We start from the raw sequence: 16,411 nt of genomic DNA, 5'->3' as shown, positions 1-16,411 counted from the left end.
CCATGAGGCAACCTTTGCGATATTTGAAGATGGCTCTCATATCTCCGCTCAGTCGCCTCTTCTCCAGGCTGAACATACCCAATTCCTTCAACCGTTCCTCATCAGGCTTGGTTTCCAGGCCGTTGGCTGTCTTTTGCACACCTTCCAGCTTGTCAACATCCTTCTTAAACTGAGGTGTCCAGAATTAGACACAGTATTCCAGGTGTGGTCTGACCAAGGCAGAATAGAGTAGGACTATGACTTCCCTTGATCATGATCTGGATCAGGGCCGGATTTAGGTTTGATGCGGCCCTAAGCTACTGAAGGTAATGGGGCCCTTTATTTGTCCAGCTGTCCTTCATCAACAACAAATTGTCACTGTTTTTTGTGTTGAATATATGCTATATGGTAATTTATGGACCTGATAGGTATCTCAAGCCATTTGCACGTGTTGCCATGCAAAATGTAGGCACCCTATATATAGAAATGAGCAAACCAGTGATATTTTAGGGAGCAGGCTAGCAGACTTCCATCATAGGAGCCTCGATCATCTCGGTTGCATTTGAGTTTGCAAACCAGGAAAGCCCAAAGTGTTGGATCTGCACCCCACTCTCTCATGTGTTAAGCACATTTGCCACATGCCAGACCACCCCTGTTCTGTACAACTTTCCTCCCCAGCGTTTGACAGCCCAAACAACAACCTCATCTGTTTCCATACGCTCTTTAGATTAAAATGTTTTGGCTCCCCCCCACCCCGCCCCTTTGCAAAATCTGGCATGGGTGTGTCGCAAGGATGCAGCGCCTCTCGAAAGACTCCTCTTTTCTTTCTCCTGCTTTCGGCTCGTTGCAAAGGTAGACTGTAGTGGATTGGAGTTACTCGTGCGAAAACTGTCCCCGTTTGGGAGCTTAACTGCCTGGGTTAAACCGTCTTGACTGCACAGCCCATCTCAGCGTGGCTGCCTCAGTCGCTAGCAGAATCTGTCTGTGGGCGTTTCTTAAACCTTTTCCAGCATAAAAGCTGTTTGACACCCAGTCTTCTCCGCCTCTCATTGCGCGGAAGCCTTCTGCGCAGGGAGGGCGTGGGTAGCGGAGGACCAGTGCTCTCCTCACTGATGTCCAGGGAAGAATCCCGGAGCCCTTCCACCTCCTTCTCCATTGGCTCTCCTGGATCCTGGGTGTTACTCTGATTTCCTTCCCCCTCCACCAAGCTGCGCCTCCCCCTGGTGCTCGTACCTTCTCCTACAGAGTCAGAGAGCCTCTCCTTCTCCTTCCGCTCTGATGTCAGTTTCCTGACACAGACCTTCCGTGGAGGAGAAGTCTCTCCATGACCAATAGGCACGAAGGGTCCAGAAACGAAGCCTTATGAGGAACGGTTGAAGGAGCTGGGTATGTTTAGCCTGAAAAATAAGAGACCGAGAGGAGATATATGAGAGCCATCTTCAAATATCTCAAGGGCTGTGACATGGAAGATGGAGCAAGCTTGCTTTCTCCTGCTCTGGAGGGCAGGACTCGAACCCATGGCTTCAAGTGACAAGGAAGGAGATCCTGACGAAACATTTGGGAAAACTTTCTGAGCTGTTGGAAAAGTGGGAAAGACTCCCATGAGAGGTTGTGGACTCTCCTTCCCTGGAGATTTTAAAGCAGAGATTGGATGGCCATCTCTCATGGATGCTTTAGCTGAGATTTCTTTTCTTTTTTTCTTTTATAAAATTTTTTATTGGTTTTTCACAATTTATATAAACACAAACAATACACAATACAAACATACATACACAAAAACAAACATGTATAATTTCATATCCTTTTTTTCTTAAATCTTATTTCACCGACCTCCCCATACCTCCCCTTTCTGCGTTCCAATTCCTAAATTTGTTTCAGCAAATCCTCCCCCTTAATTTTATCTAATTGTATTCTTTTCTTTTCTTTTCTTTTAACTTAATCTTTACAGCTGTAATCCACTTACTTTTTATAACCATAACATTTTAGCATTCATTAATTTTACAGTATTTCTTAAGATAAATTTTAAATTTCTTCCAATCTTCTTCCACCGACTCTTCTCCCTGGTCTCGGATTCTGCCAGTCATTTCCGCCAGTTCCATATAGTCCATCACCTTCATCTGCCATTCTTCCAGAGTGGGTAGATCTTGTGTCTTCCAATACTTTGCGATGAGTATTCTTGCTGCTGTTGTAGCAGCTTTAGGTGAGATTTCAGCATTGCAGAGGGTTGGACGATGATCCTTAGGTCCCTCCTAATTCTAAGATTCTATGATTTGCTGGAAGCCACGGGAAGGGAGAAGGATCTTGAATTTGTGTCCTGCTTGTGGGTTTCCCACAGGCCAAGGACCACTTTATTCCAGCCTCCTGTTCCCACAGTGGCCAAGCAGATGCCTTTGGGGAACATGCAAGAAGCAGAATTTAAGTCGAAGAGCCACTCTTCCCTTCTGTGGCTTCCAAAAACTGGTTGTTGTTGTTTAGTCATTTAGTCACGTCCGCCTCTTTGTGACCCCCTGGACCAGAGCACGCCAGGCCCTCCTGTCTTCCACTGCCTCCCGCAGTTTGGTCAAACTCATGCTGGTAGCTTCAAGAACACTGTCCCACCATCTCGTCCTCTGTCGTCCCCTTCTCCTTGTGCCCTCCATCTTTCCCAACATCAGGGTCTTTTCCAGGGAGTCTTCTCTTCTCATGAGGTGGCCAAAGTCTTGCAGCCTCAGCTTCAGGATCTGTCCTTCCAGTGAGCACTCAGGGCTGATTTCCTTCAGAATGGAGAGGTTTGATCTTCTTGCAGTCCATGGGACTCTCCAGAGTCTCCTCCAGCACCAGAATTCAAAAGCATCAAGTCTTCGGCGATCAGCCTTCTTTATGGTCCAGCTCTCTAGGCGAGACAAATTGGATATGATCATTGCTCTGGGGCTTCCGGGGGATTTGACCCAGATTGCCTTCCTGAAGTCTTTTCTCCTTCTCTAGGGAAAACATTCCCCACAACCCCAATCCCACTGTCTGTGGTCAGCAAAGCCAGAGCTTTTTCTCAATGGCTCCTCCATGAACCCAGCGGATCCTGCTGACAAGGAGTTTAGATAATGATAGGCCCAAGCGAAAGCAGAAGAGGCTGATATTTTTATTTTTCATTATTATTCTTTTGAAAAGTTTCCATGTTTGTTCAGCTGCCAGGGAGTGGGAGCTGCCACCGCTGCCACCATTGTGTTCCCTTGTTAAAAAAATGAAATAACAGGCCTTGCGTCCGGGATTCTTTGCAGAGAACAGGGTGGAAATAGAAGCTTTCACTGGGCAAACTCTGAGAGGGAGGCTGCATCAAAGAGTCTGGTGTTGCGATTTCAGGGTGGAAATGGCAATTGTGGTGGGTAGAAATCACAGAATCGTTGAATTGAAGAGTTAGAAGAGATTCTAAGGGTTATCTCATTCAACCTCCTGCAATTCAGGAATCTCAGCTGAAACATCCATGACAGATGGCCACCTAACGTCTGCTTAAAAACCTCCCATCCAGCCAAGCCGGATAGACAATATTGAGCTGTATGGTATGGTTACCAGATGTCCCCGTTTTCCTGGGGACAGTCCCCAGATTTACAAATCTGTCCCCAGACAAAATCCGTCCCCGGAATGTCCCCGGATTTCATTTAATGTCCCCGGATTTGTATTTTAAGTGTTGTAGATTTATTAGTGGGGACGTGGGTGGCGCTGTGGGTTAAACCACAGAGCCTAGGACTTGCTGATCAGAAGGTCGGCGGTTCGAATCCCCGCAACAGGGTGAGCTCCCGTTGCTCGGTCCCATCTCCTGCCAACCTAGCAGTTTGAAAGCACATCAAAAGTGCAAGTAGATAAATAGATACCACTCCAGCAGGAAGGTAAACAGAGTTTCCGTGCACTGCTCTGGTTTGCCAGATGTGGCTTAGTCATGCTGGCCACATGACCCTGAAGCTGTACGCCGGCTCCCTTGGCCAATAAAGCGAGATGAGTGCCGCAACCCCAGAGTCAGCCATGACTGGACCTTTACCTTTACCTGTTTTTTTGTTGCATCAATTAAGTGTTTTAAATTTGTTATTAGCCGCCCTGAGCCTAGTTTTCTGAACCGAGAAGGGTGGGGTATAAATAAATTATTATTATTATTATTATTATTATTATTATTATTATTATTATTCTAGAATTTGTCCCCGTTTCAATTGGTGGTGGTGTTTGTTGTGCATCATTCTCCCACTGGCCCCCGGCTGCTATTCCTTTCCCTTTCTCGAAGCAGTCAGATAGGTAATCCCAGCCAATGAGAAGAAGAGTTTGGATTTGATATCCCGCCTTTCACTCCCTTTAAGGAGTCTCAAAGCGGCTAACATTCTCCTTTCCCTTCCTCCCCCACAACAAACACTCTGTGAGGTGAGTGAGGCTGAGAGACTTCAGAGAAGTGTGACTAGCCCAAGGTCACCCAGCAGCTGCATGTGGAGGAGCGGAGACGCGAACCCAGTTCCCCAGATTACGAGCCTACCGCTCTTAACCACTACACCACACTGGCTCTCAGTCTCGTATTGAGCAGGATCACATCACAACGGTGCCTGTCAGGTCTTGCAGCATGATGACCTCAGTGGTGGCAAGGGAAGTCCATTAAGAGCGAGAGTAAGCCAGGGCTGTGCAAAATACTGTGGGGAAAATGTTGGGAAAGGAAGAAAAATCATTGCTGCCACACACACACTCTGCAGTTTAAGCCTTGTCTGTCAAGCTATCAGCAAAATGATACGTTGCATTTCATCTCGGCTGAAATGAATTTGAAATGCGTATTTTGCATGCGAAAAATAGACAGGAAAAACTTTCACCAGATGTCAAGCAGATGCTTGCTGAACAGATTTCAAGAAGCAAAACACATCAAAAAATAGATCCATAACACGCATCGTGACGAGAGGGCCTGTCAATTTTTGCTTTCAGTTCCTCGTTTTTTCCAGGCTAAGTTGAGTTCATTGCATTTCATCATTAATTTCTGATTTTTTACAAAGAGGTTCTCATAAAATTTTTATCAGTATCTTAGTTAGTACTTCTCCCAATATTCCTGCATACAGTTTCACCTAACACACAAAGCTATTCCAACAAACAGTGCGTTTGGGCTTATTTTCATCATTATGTGCATTTTAATGCACAGTTTTCAATAAATAATAATAATAATAATAATAATAATAATAATAATAATAATAATAATAATAATAACGGATTATTATTTTCCCAGTAGTGATATATGGAATTGAAAGCTGGACCATAAAGAAAGCTGATCGCCGAAGAATTGATGCTTTTGAATTCTGGTGCTGGAGGAGACTCTTGAGAGTCCCATGGACTGCAAGAAGATCCAACCTCTCCATTCTGAAGGAAATCAGCCCTGAGTGCTCACTGGAAGGACAGATCCTGAAGCTGAGGCTCCAATACTTTGGCCACCTCATGAGAAGAGAAGACTTCCTGGAAAAGACCCTGATGTTGGGGAAGATGGAGGGCACAAGGAGAAGGGGACGCAGAGGACGAGATGGTTGGACAGTGTTCTTGAAGCTACCAGCATGAGTTTGACCAAATTGCGGGAGGCAGTGGAAGACAGGAGTGCCTGGTGTGCTCTGGTCCATGGGGTCACAAAGAGTCGGACACGACTAAACAACAGCAACAACAACAATCAGCCTTCTTTATGGTCCAGCTCTCGAACTGAGCGACCTTTCGGCTTTGGCCCAGCCGCTTCATCAGCTCTGAATCTACTTGTACTTGTCCTCTGCTCTTCCTCAGTAGCATGTTTGATGCCTTCCGACCTGTGGGGCTCATCTTCCAGCATCATAACTTTTATATGCCTGTTGTCTTTGTCCATGGAATTTTCTTGGCAGGGATACTGGAGTGGCTTGCCGGTTCCTGCTCCAGGTGGATCACGTTTGGTCAAAACTCTCCACTATGAGCTGTCCATCTTGGGTGCCCTGCTCGGCATAGTTCATAGCTTCTCTGAGTTATTCAAGCCCCTTCGCCACAGCAAGGCAGTGATCCATGAAGGAGACAAACAGCTTATAAATACTAATACAGTGGACACTCGGGTTGCGAACGTGATGCGTGCGGGAAGCACATTCGCAACCCGCAGAGTCTGCAACCCGCAGCGCCACATCTGCACACGCGCAGGTTGCGATTCAGCACTTCTGTGCATGCGCAAAGTGCAATTTAGTGCTTTCTGTGCACGCGCAAGTGCCGAAACCCAGAAGTAACCCGTTCCGGTACTTCCAGATTTGGCGCAGTGTGCAACCCGAAATCACACAACCCGAAGTGTCTGTAACCCGAGGTATGACTGTAGTAGTAGTAGTAGTAGTAGTAGTCTTAACAACAACAACAACAACAACAACAACAACAACAACAACAACAACAACTTTGGCGTTACAGTCATACCTCATTTACGGACGCTTCAAGTTACGTGTTTAAGGGTTGTGGGCCACGGGAAACCCAGAAGTACCGGAATGGGTTACTTCCAGGCTTCGCCGCTCGCGCATGCGCAGAAGCGCCAAATTGCAGCAGCGCCTATGCAGACGCGACGCTTCAGAATACGAATGCTGCAGGTTGTGGACGTGCCTCCGTCATGGATTACATCCGTAATTTGAGGTTCCACTGTATCAGCACCATGCTCTAACCAACTGACATACGAGGTCAGGAACCTCCAATCCTGTAAGCCCAACCTAGAATTGCGTCCAGGTTCCCAGATGATCTGCCCTGCGTACCACTTCAGAGTGAATATGCAACCTCTCAAAGACTTCTGCTATGAATCATTCCCTGCATTAAAAAAGTAGCATGGAAGGCGAAGGCTAGCTTGAACCCTTTGCTCTTATATGCTACATTTCTATGTGCGGTGATTTTTTTTTGGTGGGGGGACATTCAGAAATGTTGTGGCATGAAGTGATAAAACCCAGACACAGACAGACCACCTCACTAGGTAAAGGTAAAGGGACCCCTGACCGTTAGGTCCAGTCGTGACTGACTCTGGGGTTGCGGCGCTCATCTCGCTTTATTGGCCGAGGGAGCCGGCGTACAGCTTCCGGGTCATGTGTCCAGCATGACTAAGCCGCTTCTGGCAAACCAGAGCAGCGCATGGAAACGCCATTTACCTTCCCGCCGGAGTGGTACCTATTTATCTACTTGCACTTTGACGTGCTTTCGAACTGCTAGGTTGGCAGGAGCAGGGACCGAGCAACGGGAGCTCACCCCGTCACGGGGATTCGAACCGCCGACCTTCTGATCGGCAAGTCCTAGGCTCTGTGGTTTAACCCACAGCACCACCTCACTAGCCATTAGCTAATGAACCCACATTGCCACAGTCACCCACAATGCCTATTTAATTATAGAGATGTTAGAGACGAAGTGAGATGTGCTTGTGGTGTTTTCATTTTTTATTCTTTTATTTTGCACTGAGGACTGCTGTCCTGCCCTGGAACGCTTCAGAGGTCAAACTCTGACACGGGTTTCTGAGCAAATCCTGATTTTTCCTAGTCTCCTGACCTGGTTCTTTCTCTGTTGCAGTTCCTCCAGGATATCCACAGGAGATGGAATGTAAACATCTCTGATATCAAGATCAACAGCGAAGTTCATAAAAATAAAAATAAAAACCAAAGCAAAACACAGGGGGTCAGGATCCCTTGAAAATAATAATGCTTAATGAAGGCTTGTCTTTTTCATAAACAAGTGAAACTTTTTCTGCGGTCGCATCCATTCCTTGTTACCTTTCCCTTCCTTTCTTCTCTCCTGACTTCCTGAGCCATCTCTCCCACTTCCTCACCAAACATTTTGTGTGTTTTCCCCTCTCCTATACAGAATTCAAGGAAGTCTTCATGCTCTTCGACCGAACTCCGAAAGGGGAAGGGAAAATCACGTACGCGCAGTGCGGAGACGTCTTGAGGGCTTGCGGGACAAATCCCACCCAGGCGGAAGTTCTCAAGGTCCTCGGCCGGCCCAAACCTGATGGTGAGAGACTTCCTGTCCTGTTTTTCGTGACGGCAACTTCACCGGACAGGTTTCACTTCTAGATCTGTCTTAGGAGTGTTGGTGCCAATGAGCTACAGGTTATTGAGGAGGGGTCTCACTCTGACATTTTATTCCATCACACACCATCTATGTGTAACACCAGTCCTGAAAGACCTTCATTGGCTCCCAGGGCGTTTCCGAGCACAATTCAAAGTGTTGGTGCTGACGTTGAAAGCCCTAAATGGCCTTGGCCCAGTAGACCTGAAGGAGCGTCTCCACCCCCATCGTTCTGCCCGGACACTGAGGTCCAGCTCTGAGGGCCTTCTGGCGGTTCCCTCCCTGAGATGAGTGAGGTTACAGGGAACCAGGCAGAGGGCCTTCTTGGTGGTGGCGCCCGCCCTGTGGAACGCCCGGACACTGAGGCATAGCTGTCAACTTTTTCCTTTTCTTGTGAGGAATCCTATTCGGAATAAGGGAATTTTCCTTTAAAAAAAAGGGAAAAGTTGACAGCTATGCACTGACGTCCAACTCCAAGGGCCTTCTGGTGGTTCCCTCCCTGTGAGAAGTGAGGTTACAGGAAACCAGGCAGAGGGCCTTCTTGGTGGTGGCGCCCACCTTGTGGAACACCCTCCCACCATATGTCAAGGAAATAAACAACTATCTGACTTTTAGAAGACATCTGAAGGCAGCCCTGTTTAGGGAATTTTTTCATGTTTGATGTGTTATTGTGTTTTTAATTTTCTGTTAGGAGCTGCCCAGAGGGGCTGGGGAAACCCAGCCAGATGGGTGGGGTATAAATAATAAAATAAGATGGTGGTGGTGGCAGTGGTGATGATGTATCCCTTACCGTGATCTCAGAGCCTTCCTGTTATATTTTGGGTATTCCCCTCGTTCCTTATCGTTTGCATCCTTAACTTGTATTTGAAACAGATGGCCAGCTCTAACCCGGTTTCCTGTTTGCCCATCCTCAGAAATGAACAGCAAGATGTTAGACTTCGATACCTTCCTGCCCATGCTCCAGCACATCTCCAAAGCCAAAGACACCGGGACCTACGAGGATTTCGTGGAAGGCCTGCGGGTTTTCGACAAGGAAGGGAATGGCAAGGTCATGGGAGCCGAACTTCGCCATGTTTTGGCCACTCTGGGTGAGCGGATCTATAGTTCTACAACATGGCCCTCTAAGCCGATTTTGCTAGAATCGTAGACTCACAGAACTGTGGCTTTTGTTCTGTATTTTTTATCTTGTGAACTGCCTTGAGATTTTCAGATGAAGGGTGGTATATACCGTATTTTTTGCACCATAACACTCACTTTTTTCCTCCTAGAAAGTAAGGGGAAATGTCTGTGCGTGTTATGGAGCGAATGCCTACGGATGTGGGGGGGATCTGCTGCATTCGTGAGCAGAGGATCCATGGTTCCCCTTCCTTTCCTCCTCCTTGGTTACAAAGCATGGATCCACATGGATCCTCAGGATTTTTGCATTGGGCTACTCCAAACTCACTGTCAGATCACATGTCTGTGGCCACAGCATGAACCACAAAAATCATATATCCACTATTTCGTTTTTTATCCACTATTTCGTTTAGAATATTTTTTTCCTTGTTTTCCTCCTCTAAAAACTACGTGTGTGTTATGGTCTGGTGCGTGTTATAGAGCGAAAAATACGGTAGATTTAAGAAATAAAATAAATACATAGTTGGAAGGATCATTATCATCATTAAGATTTACCTTATTTTTCGCCCTATAGGACGCACTTTTCCCCCTCCAAAAATGAAGGGGAAATGTGTGTGTGTCCTATGGGGCAAATACAGGCTTCAGGAAGCTCTGCGCAACCCTCGGGAGCCCGGCGCGAAGCCGTGCCGGGCTCCCGAGGGTTGCGCGGAGCTGCCTGTATTCCGAAGCCTGGGGCGCGCTGAAGAGCGCGCCCGGGCTTCGCACAGCTCTCCGTAAGCCTGGGGAGACCAGCGCGGCTCCCTAGGCTTGTGGATAGCAGGCTGTTCTGGGGGCTGGGGTCGGGCGAAGCTCGGGCTTCCCCCGGGCCAGCCCGTGCCTGGGGGGGAAATAATTTTTTTTTCTTTATTTCCCCCCCCCAAAAAAAAACTAGGTGCATCCTATGGGGCGGTGTGTCCTATGGGGCAAAAAATACGGTATATACCGCCATTCAACACAAGATCTCAGAGCAGTTCACAATGTAAACTAGCAGTATACATTTTGTGATATATATTGATCTAATCGTAACGTATAACAAGCATGTAAGGGTGTCATCACGCTGAAGTTCACTTGGCCACAGACAGGTGGCGCTGTGAATTACAGTGTAACGATGGAGGGGCAGGACTGCCACAACACCTTCTCCACTTTGTTCCAACATTTGAGAGGGGGGGGGTCACACGTCCCTCACCCACATTGAAAGATTATGGATTTGATCATACATAGGGATGTGAGAATCTGTCAATTTTGGTTTCTCCCCCCCCCAGTCTTCTGTTAAGTTCTCCACATTTCCGTGTCAATTTATGGTTGACATTTTCAAAGCCCTCACAAAAAAACACACCAGCAATTGGGTGCAAAAATATACACGTGTTCACGTGCAATTTTTGCCGAATTCGCACACTTTCGCAAAGTGTTTGTTCCCTAACAGAGTGCATTTTTTGCATGTTACTGTCTACAAGATATATATTTTCATGCACAATTTATGCCAGGATATGCCTTTCTTGTGCTCATTATGCAAGGCTCTCCTCGTTCTTGTTCAGACCCTGCCGTTAGTGCAGAATGCTGCAGCGCAATTGCTGACAGGAGAGAGACCCTGTAAGGTATATCCAGATATGTAGAAGGTTGCCATGTGTCTTAATCTGTGTGTGTGTGTGTGTGTGTGTGTGTGTGTGTGTGTGTGTAAAGGGACCCCTGACCATTAGGTCCAGTCTTGACCGACTCTAGGGTTGTGGCGCTCATCTCGCTTTATTGGCTGAGGGAGCCAGCGTACAGCTTCTCGGTCATGTGGCCAGCATGACTAAGCTGCTTCTGGCGAGCCAGAGCAGCACACGGAAATGCCATTGACCTTCCCGCTGGAGTGGTACCTATTTATCTACTTGCACTTTGACGTGCTTTCGAACTGCTAGGTTGGCAGGAGCCAGGACTGAGCAATGGGAGCTCACCCCGTCATGGGGATTCAAACCGCCGACCTTCTGATCGGCAAGTCCTAGGCTCTGTGGTTTAACCCACAGCGCCAGCCGCATCCATACACACACACACACACACACACACATCATTTTCAACCATCATTTAACATATTTTCTTATCTTATACAATGTTTTGGACTTCCATCGGCCGCCTCTGAAGATTTTTCAATCTTTATCACTTTATCTACATTTCTTAATTTTTCTATTACTTTTAATCGTCCTCAACTAATAACTCTCTTCATAATCTTCTCTGCAATATTTCGCACAGTCCCCCTTACAAAACATCTTGCAGTCCTACTAGAGTAAGCTGTTTATTGCAATTGCTTTTCAAATAGCTCAAATATTTACTCCAGTCCTCCAAGAATCTCTGGTCCTGCAAAGGGGATATTTAATTTGGCACATCTCCCCTGAGAATCTTCTGCTATTCTATTCTATTTAATGCAACAACTATTCTATTCTATTTAATGGAACAAATAATTTTAGTAGCCGTGACTGCGGTTTTATTGTATGTCTGCGCCTGATAATTTTTATGGTTATTGTTGTTGTTTTTTCCCTCCCCCTCCCTTTTTTGTTTTCCTTCTGAATGATGCCATGGCCTACTGCTAGTGCAATAAGAAGTTTAATTGGTTAAAAATAAAATATATGCAAACAGCTCTCTGTGCAGTCTTGAGGGCTAGAAAAACTTGTCCTTCATTTCCCTTCTCTTTGCAAAAAATGAAGTTATTGGGATAAGGAATTCTCCAGCCGGATGCTGTGATCAAAGTCGAGCGGGACAAATGATGACTTCAGGGTTTCTGAATTTTCCGGCTTTGTTTCTGCTTGGAGATCACAGTTAATCTTGAGGGACCAAAGACTGTGAGCTGGAAGATGTTGCTCTAAGCACTCTGAAATTCCTCATTTTGATTGAAGAGGGGAATGCCATGGTAGACAGTCAGATAAAAAGTCTCTGAGCCATTTTGACATCCATCCTTCCTTTCATGATGTTTCTCTTCAAATCCCTTTTCTACTGCCTTAAACATAATACTGATTTCTGTAACGTACATATTACATTCCTTTATCTATTTAAAAATTATTTATACTTTTCAGGTTTCTACATTTCACTGATTTTACAATCCTTTTTGGCATTTCAAAACTTGACTTCCTCCCCTCTCTAAATTTATTTTTAATATCTTCTGCATATCCAAATTAACTTAATTTGCTCATTTATTCATCTACTTTAAATATGTACTTTAAACATATTACCATAGTCATGCCAATGTTCTTATCTGTTTACAATTCATCTGTAAATATTCAACAAACCATTTCCATTCTTTTATTAAAAGTTTGTTATCCTGATTACTTATTCTTCTGATAAGTTTCGCCATTTCTGCATATTCCACAAGTTTTTGCATCCATTCCTCCTTTGCTGGGACTTCTGCTTCTTTCCATATTACATTCCTTTATCTTTCTCATTCCTTTGTTTATATTTCCCTTCCTGCCTGCAATTTCATTTGACTATAATATTATCTCCAAAAAGGATCTCCGCTCTTCCACAAACATTTTATCTTGTCTCTTGTTTTTGCTGTTAATTTCACCATCTCAATATAGTCCAATAGTTTTAAAAGTCCACTCCTTTCCTGTTGGAACAACAACTTCTTTCCATTTCTGGGCATACAGAATTCTGGCTGCGGACATACCGTATTTTTTGCTCTATAGGACGCACTTTTTCCCCTCCAAAAATGAAGGGGAAATGTGTGTGCGTCCTATGGAGCGAATGCAGGCTTTCGCTGAAGCCTGGAGAGCGAGAGGGGTCGGTGCGCACCGACCCCTCTCGCTCTCCAGGCTTCAGGCAGCTATCCACAAGCCTTCGAAGCGCGGTGGGAGTTCCCGCCGGGCTCCGAAGGCTTGCGTATAGCAGCCTGCAGCCTGAAGCCTGGGGAGCACAGTGCCAACTCCTGGCGCACCCCGGGCTTCAGGCAGCTATCTGCAAGCCTTCGGAGCCCGGTGGGACTTCCCGCCGGGCTCAGAAGGCTTGTGGATAGCAGCAAGCTCCGGGAGCGAAGGCGAGGTTGTGCGCAACCTCACCTTCGCTCCCGGACCCGTTCTGGGGGCTGGGGTCAGGGCTAAAGAGGAATCCAAGACAGCTAGCGGGATCCATCCCGCTCTGTCTTGGCTTCTGCCAAAGCCGCGCGCAGCCTCTCCCGGCTGGAGAGGTTTTGCGCGGCTAAAGAGGAAGCCAAGTCAGCCAGCGGGATGGATCCCACTCGCTGTCTTGGCTTCTTTGCTCTTTGGGGCTGGGGGGGGGGAATATATATTTTTTCTTTATTTCCCCCCCAAAAAAAACCTAGGTGTGCCCTATGGTCCGGTGCGCCCTATGGAGCGAAAAATACGGTAATATACAGATACATTTTAACCAACTTTTTTTGGCCTGACTTGGCCAAAACTGGAATCTTGCCCCCCCCCCCCCAAATCAGTTAGCGTTTCGAGCTTTGACCGAATCACATAGCCTTACTTGTAATTTGCTTTGGGCTCTTAACCCTGAAAATTGGAGTATTTAATTAATTTAATCTTTTTTTCTGTTCCAGGTGAAAGGCTGACAGAGGAGGAGGTCGATAAGCTAATGGCCGGCCAGGAAGACTCCAATGGTTGCATCAGCTACGAAGGTACAGTGGTGCCTTGGTTCTCAAACTTAATCCGTCCCAGAAGTCTGTTCCAAAACCAAAGTGTTCCAAAACCAAGGCGTGTTTCCCCATAGAAAGTAATGCAAAACGGATTAATCCGTTCCAGACTTTTAAAAACCAGCCCTAAAACAGGGGGTAGTTTTTATGAATTTTACTATCTAACGAGACAACTGATCCATAAAATGAAAGCAACAATCAATGTACTGTACTATAAAATAAGACAGAATTGTAGATGATAAAAATTAAAACTACAATATTTTTTTCTTACCTAAACTGATGATAGTCATTGTTTGGATGGGGGGCTTTTATCCATTTCTGCAGTCACACAATCAATCAATCAATCGGTAGCTGAGCACAGTCACAAAAACAAATTAACTGAAAAGGCCTCAAAAACAAAAACACAAAATAAATAACCCTTATAGCACAGACTTAAGGTGGACTTTGGGAAGGAGGTGTGAGGCTCTGGCAGGGTCCTAGAGCCCTCCTACCTCTTTCCCAAAGCCTGGTAAGCGTTTGCCAAGTTTTGGGAAGGAGGAAGGAGAAGAAGAAGGGTTTGGATTTGATATCCCGCTTTATCACTACCCGAAGGAGTCTCAAAGCGGCTAACATTCTCCCTTCCCTTCCTCCCCCACAACAAACACTCTGAGGTGAGTGGGGCTGAGAGACTTCAGAGAAGTGTGACTAGCCCAAGGTCACCCAGCAGCTGCATGTGGAGGAGCGGGGACGCAAACCCAGTTCACCAGATTACGAGTCTACCGCTCTTAACCACTACACCACACTGGCTCTCACACTGGATATCATGTCAGAGTCCTCATGCCTCCTTCCCAAAGCCGGATAAGCGCTTCCTGGGCTTTGAGAAGCTGCCCTCCTTGGCTTTGCACCCGGTGCAACCACAACTGCTGTTCACACTGCCCTAAACCCACCTCTGAGCTCAACGTGCTTCTCCTTTTACGCCATTTTACCCTCATAACATCCCTGCGATGTAGGCTAGTCCGGGAGACAGAGCAGCCTTTCTCAGAGACAGAGCAGCCTTTCTTGGAATGAAGGTGCTCCCAGTTAAGGTTTCCACCCCAATCACTTCTGTGCCTTGCAACCCGATCTCGCAACCACTATGCTTTTCGTGTAGCTACCTTATCTGCTCTACGTGACCTTGGACTGATAGGTTGGACACTTTCCAGTTAGCTCTCTCTTCCAGTTATTCTTCACTTTGCTGTTCACCCCCCAGTTCGTCTCTGTGGGAATGTTCAGGGAGGCAGGAGAGGATATATTGTTTATTAATATCCTTCCTAACTTACGCTAGCAAGTTCCTTTACTTAGCAGAGTTTTATATTCCCCTTTTAAACGCACAGCGGGTAGCTGGTTGCAGGCTTCTGTAAGCCTCTCACTATCATACGAATTGTATGTTCCTGGTAAGTCCCTTTATATCCCTCTTCAAAGAATAAAGATGCCACAATCTTGGGTAAAGCCAATAAAAGAAGTTTACTTACAACATCAGTTCACAGATGGATCCCTGAAGGCAGACTTACTTACTTAGTATATACATGTGGAGCTATCCCATAGGGCAGTGGTTCTCAACCTGTGGGTCCCCAGATGTTGTTGGACTACAACTCCCATCATCCCTGAGCTCTGGCCTTGCTAGCTAGGGGTGATGGGAGTTGTAGTTCAACAACATCTGGGGACCCACAGGTTGAGAAAGGCTGCCATATGGGGATAATCCCAGTGTCCTCTGTTGGCTGGAAGCTAACAGAGCGTCTCTAGCTAAAAAGCTGCTCCGATGATGGAGGAAGTCAAAGAGAGAGAGAGAGCGCTGCGTGCCTTGTCCTTTTGTTACCTGGACAGGTGAGGTCACGCCCACCTCTAGTCACATGCAAAGGAAGTATGTCCCAGCCAGGAGGAAACAGGAAGTTTTCAACTGGCTGGACCAAACATTCCCCCGCATGTCCACTCTAGGAAAACAAGGAATGTTGTACTTGACTGCTACTTATGTATCACATCCCACAGTCTCAACTTTTGCCTTCAGAACTATGCCCCTCTGCAAACCACTGCTCCATATCTATACTGCTCCATTGTTCCTGGGCAACTTCAGGATTCTGGTCAAGAGCAGCGGGAGGGAGAGGTTTCCACCATTACTCATCAGAGCAGTACTCCTCAGCCTGGTCTTTGACACCCAGTGAGATTCATGACTGAGTCAGGATTCAGACCCTCATATCCCAAGCTCTAGCCCAACACTCTAACCATTACACAACACCACCTCTGAGACAGTAATAACTCTCTTCCTTTCCCCCCCAGCGTTTGTGAAGCATATCATGGCAAGCTGAATGGCAGGTAAGAAGAAGAGTTTGGATTTGATATCCCGCCTTTCACTCCCCTTCAGGAGTCTCAAAGCGGCTAACATTCTCCTTTCCCTTCCTCCCCCACAACAAACACTCTGTGAGGTGAGTGGGGCTGAGAGACTTCACAGAAGTGTGACTAGCCCAAGGTCACCCAGCAGCTGCATGTGGAGGAGCGGAGACGCGAACCCGGTTCCCCAGATTACGAGACTACCGCTCTTAACCACTACACCACATCATCATTCTTTTGTTTTTGAAACCCCACCCCACCCACCACCCCAGATATGATAAGAAAATGTTTATTGTCATTGTC

At 46.5% G+C, this 16,411-nt stretch overlaps 1 protein-coding gene across 1 annotated transcript in view; it reads left to right on the top strand.

Annotated features, from left to right (window-relative positions):
- The window catches only part of MYL3 (myosin light chain 3), a 42,648-nt gene that overhangs the window by 12,715 nt on the left and 13,522 nt on the right, over positions 1–16,411 (top strand). Inside the window, exons 3-6 of the mRNA XM_081163959.1 lie at positions 7,786–7,935; positions 8,907–9,080; positions 13,673–13,750; positions 16,058–16,093. Of these exons, the coding sequence (XP_081020085.1) occupies positions 7,786–7,935; positions 8,907–9,080; positions 13,673–13,750; positions 16,058–16,086 (431 nt within the window). The 3' untranslated portion in view covers positions 16,087–16,093. The remainder of the gene's footprint in view (positions 1–7,785; positions 7,936–8,906; positions 9,081–13,672; positions 13,751–16,057; positions 16,094–16,411) is intronic.

The sequence above is a fragment of the Podarcis bocagei genome (assembly GCF_964188305.1).
Source record: "Podarcis bocagei genome assembly, chromosome: 12".
Classification (NCBI taxonomy): domain Eukaryota; kingdom Metazoa; phylum Chordata; class Lepidosauria; order Squamata; family Lacertidae; genus Podarcis; species Podarcis bocagei.
This window is presented reverse-complemented; position numbering and strand designations above follow the sequence as displayed.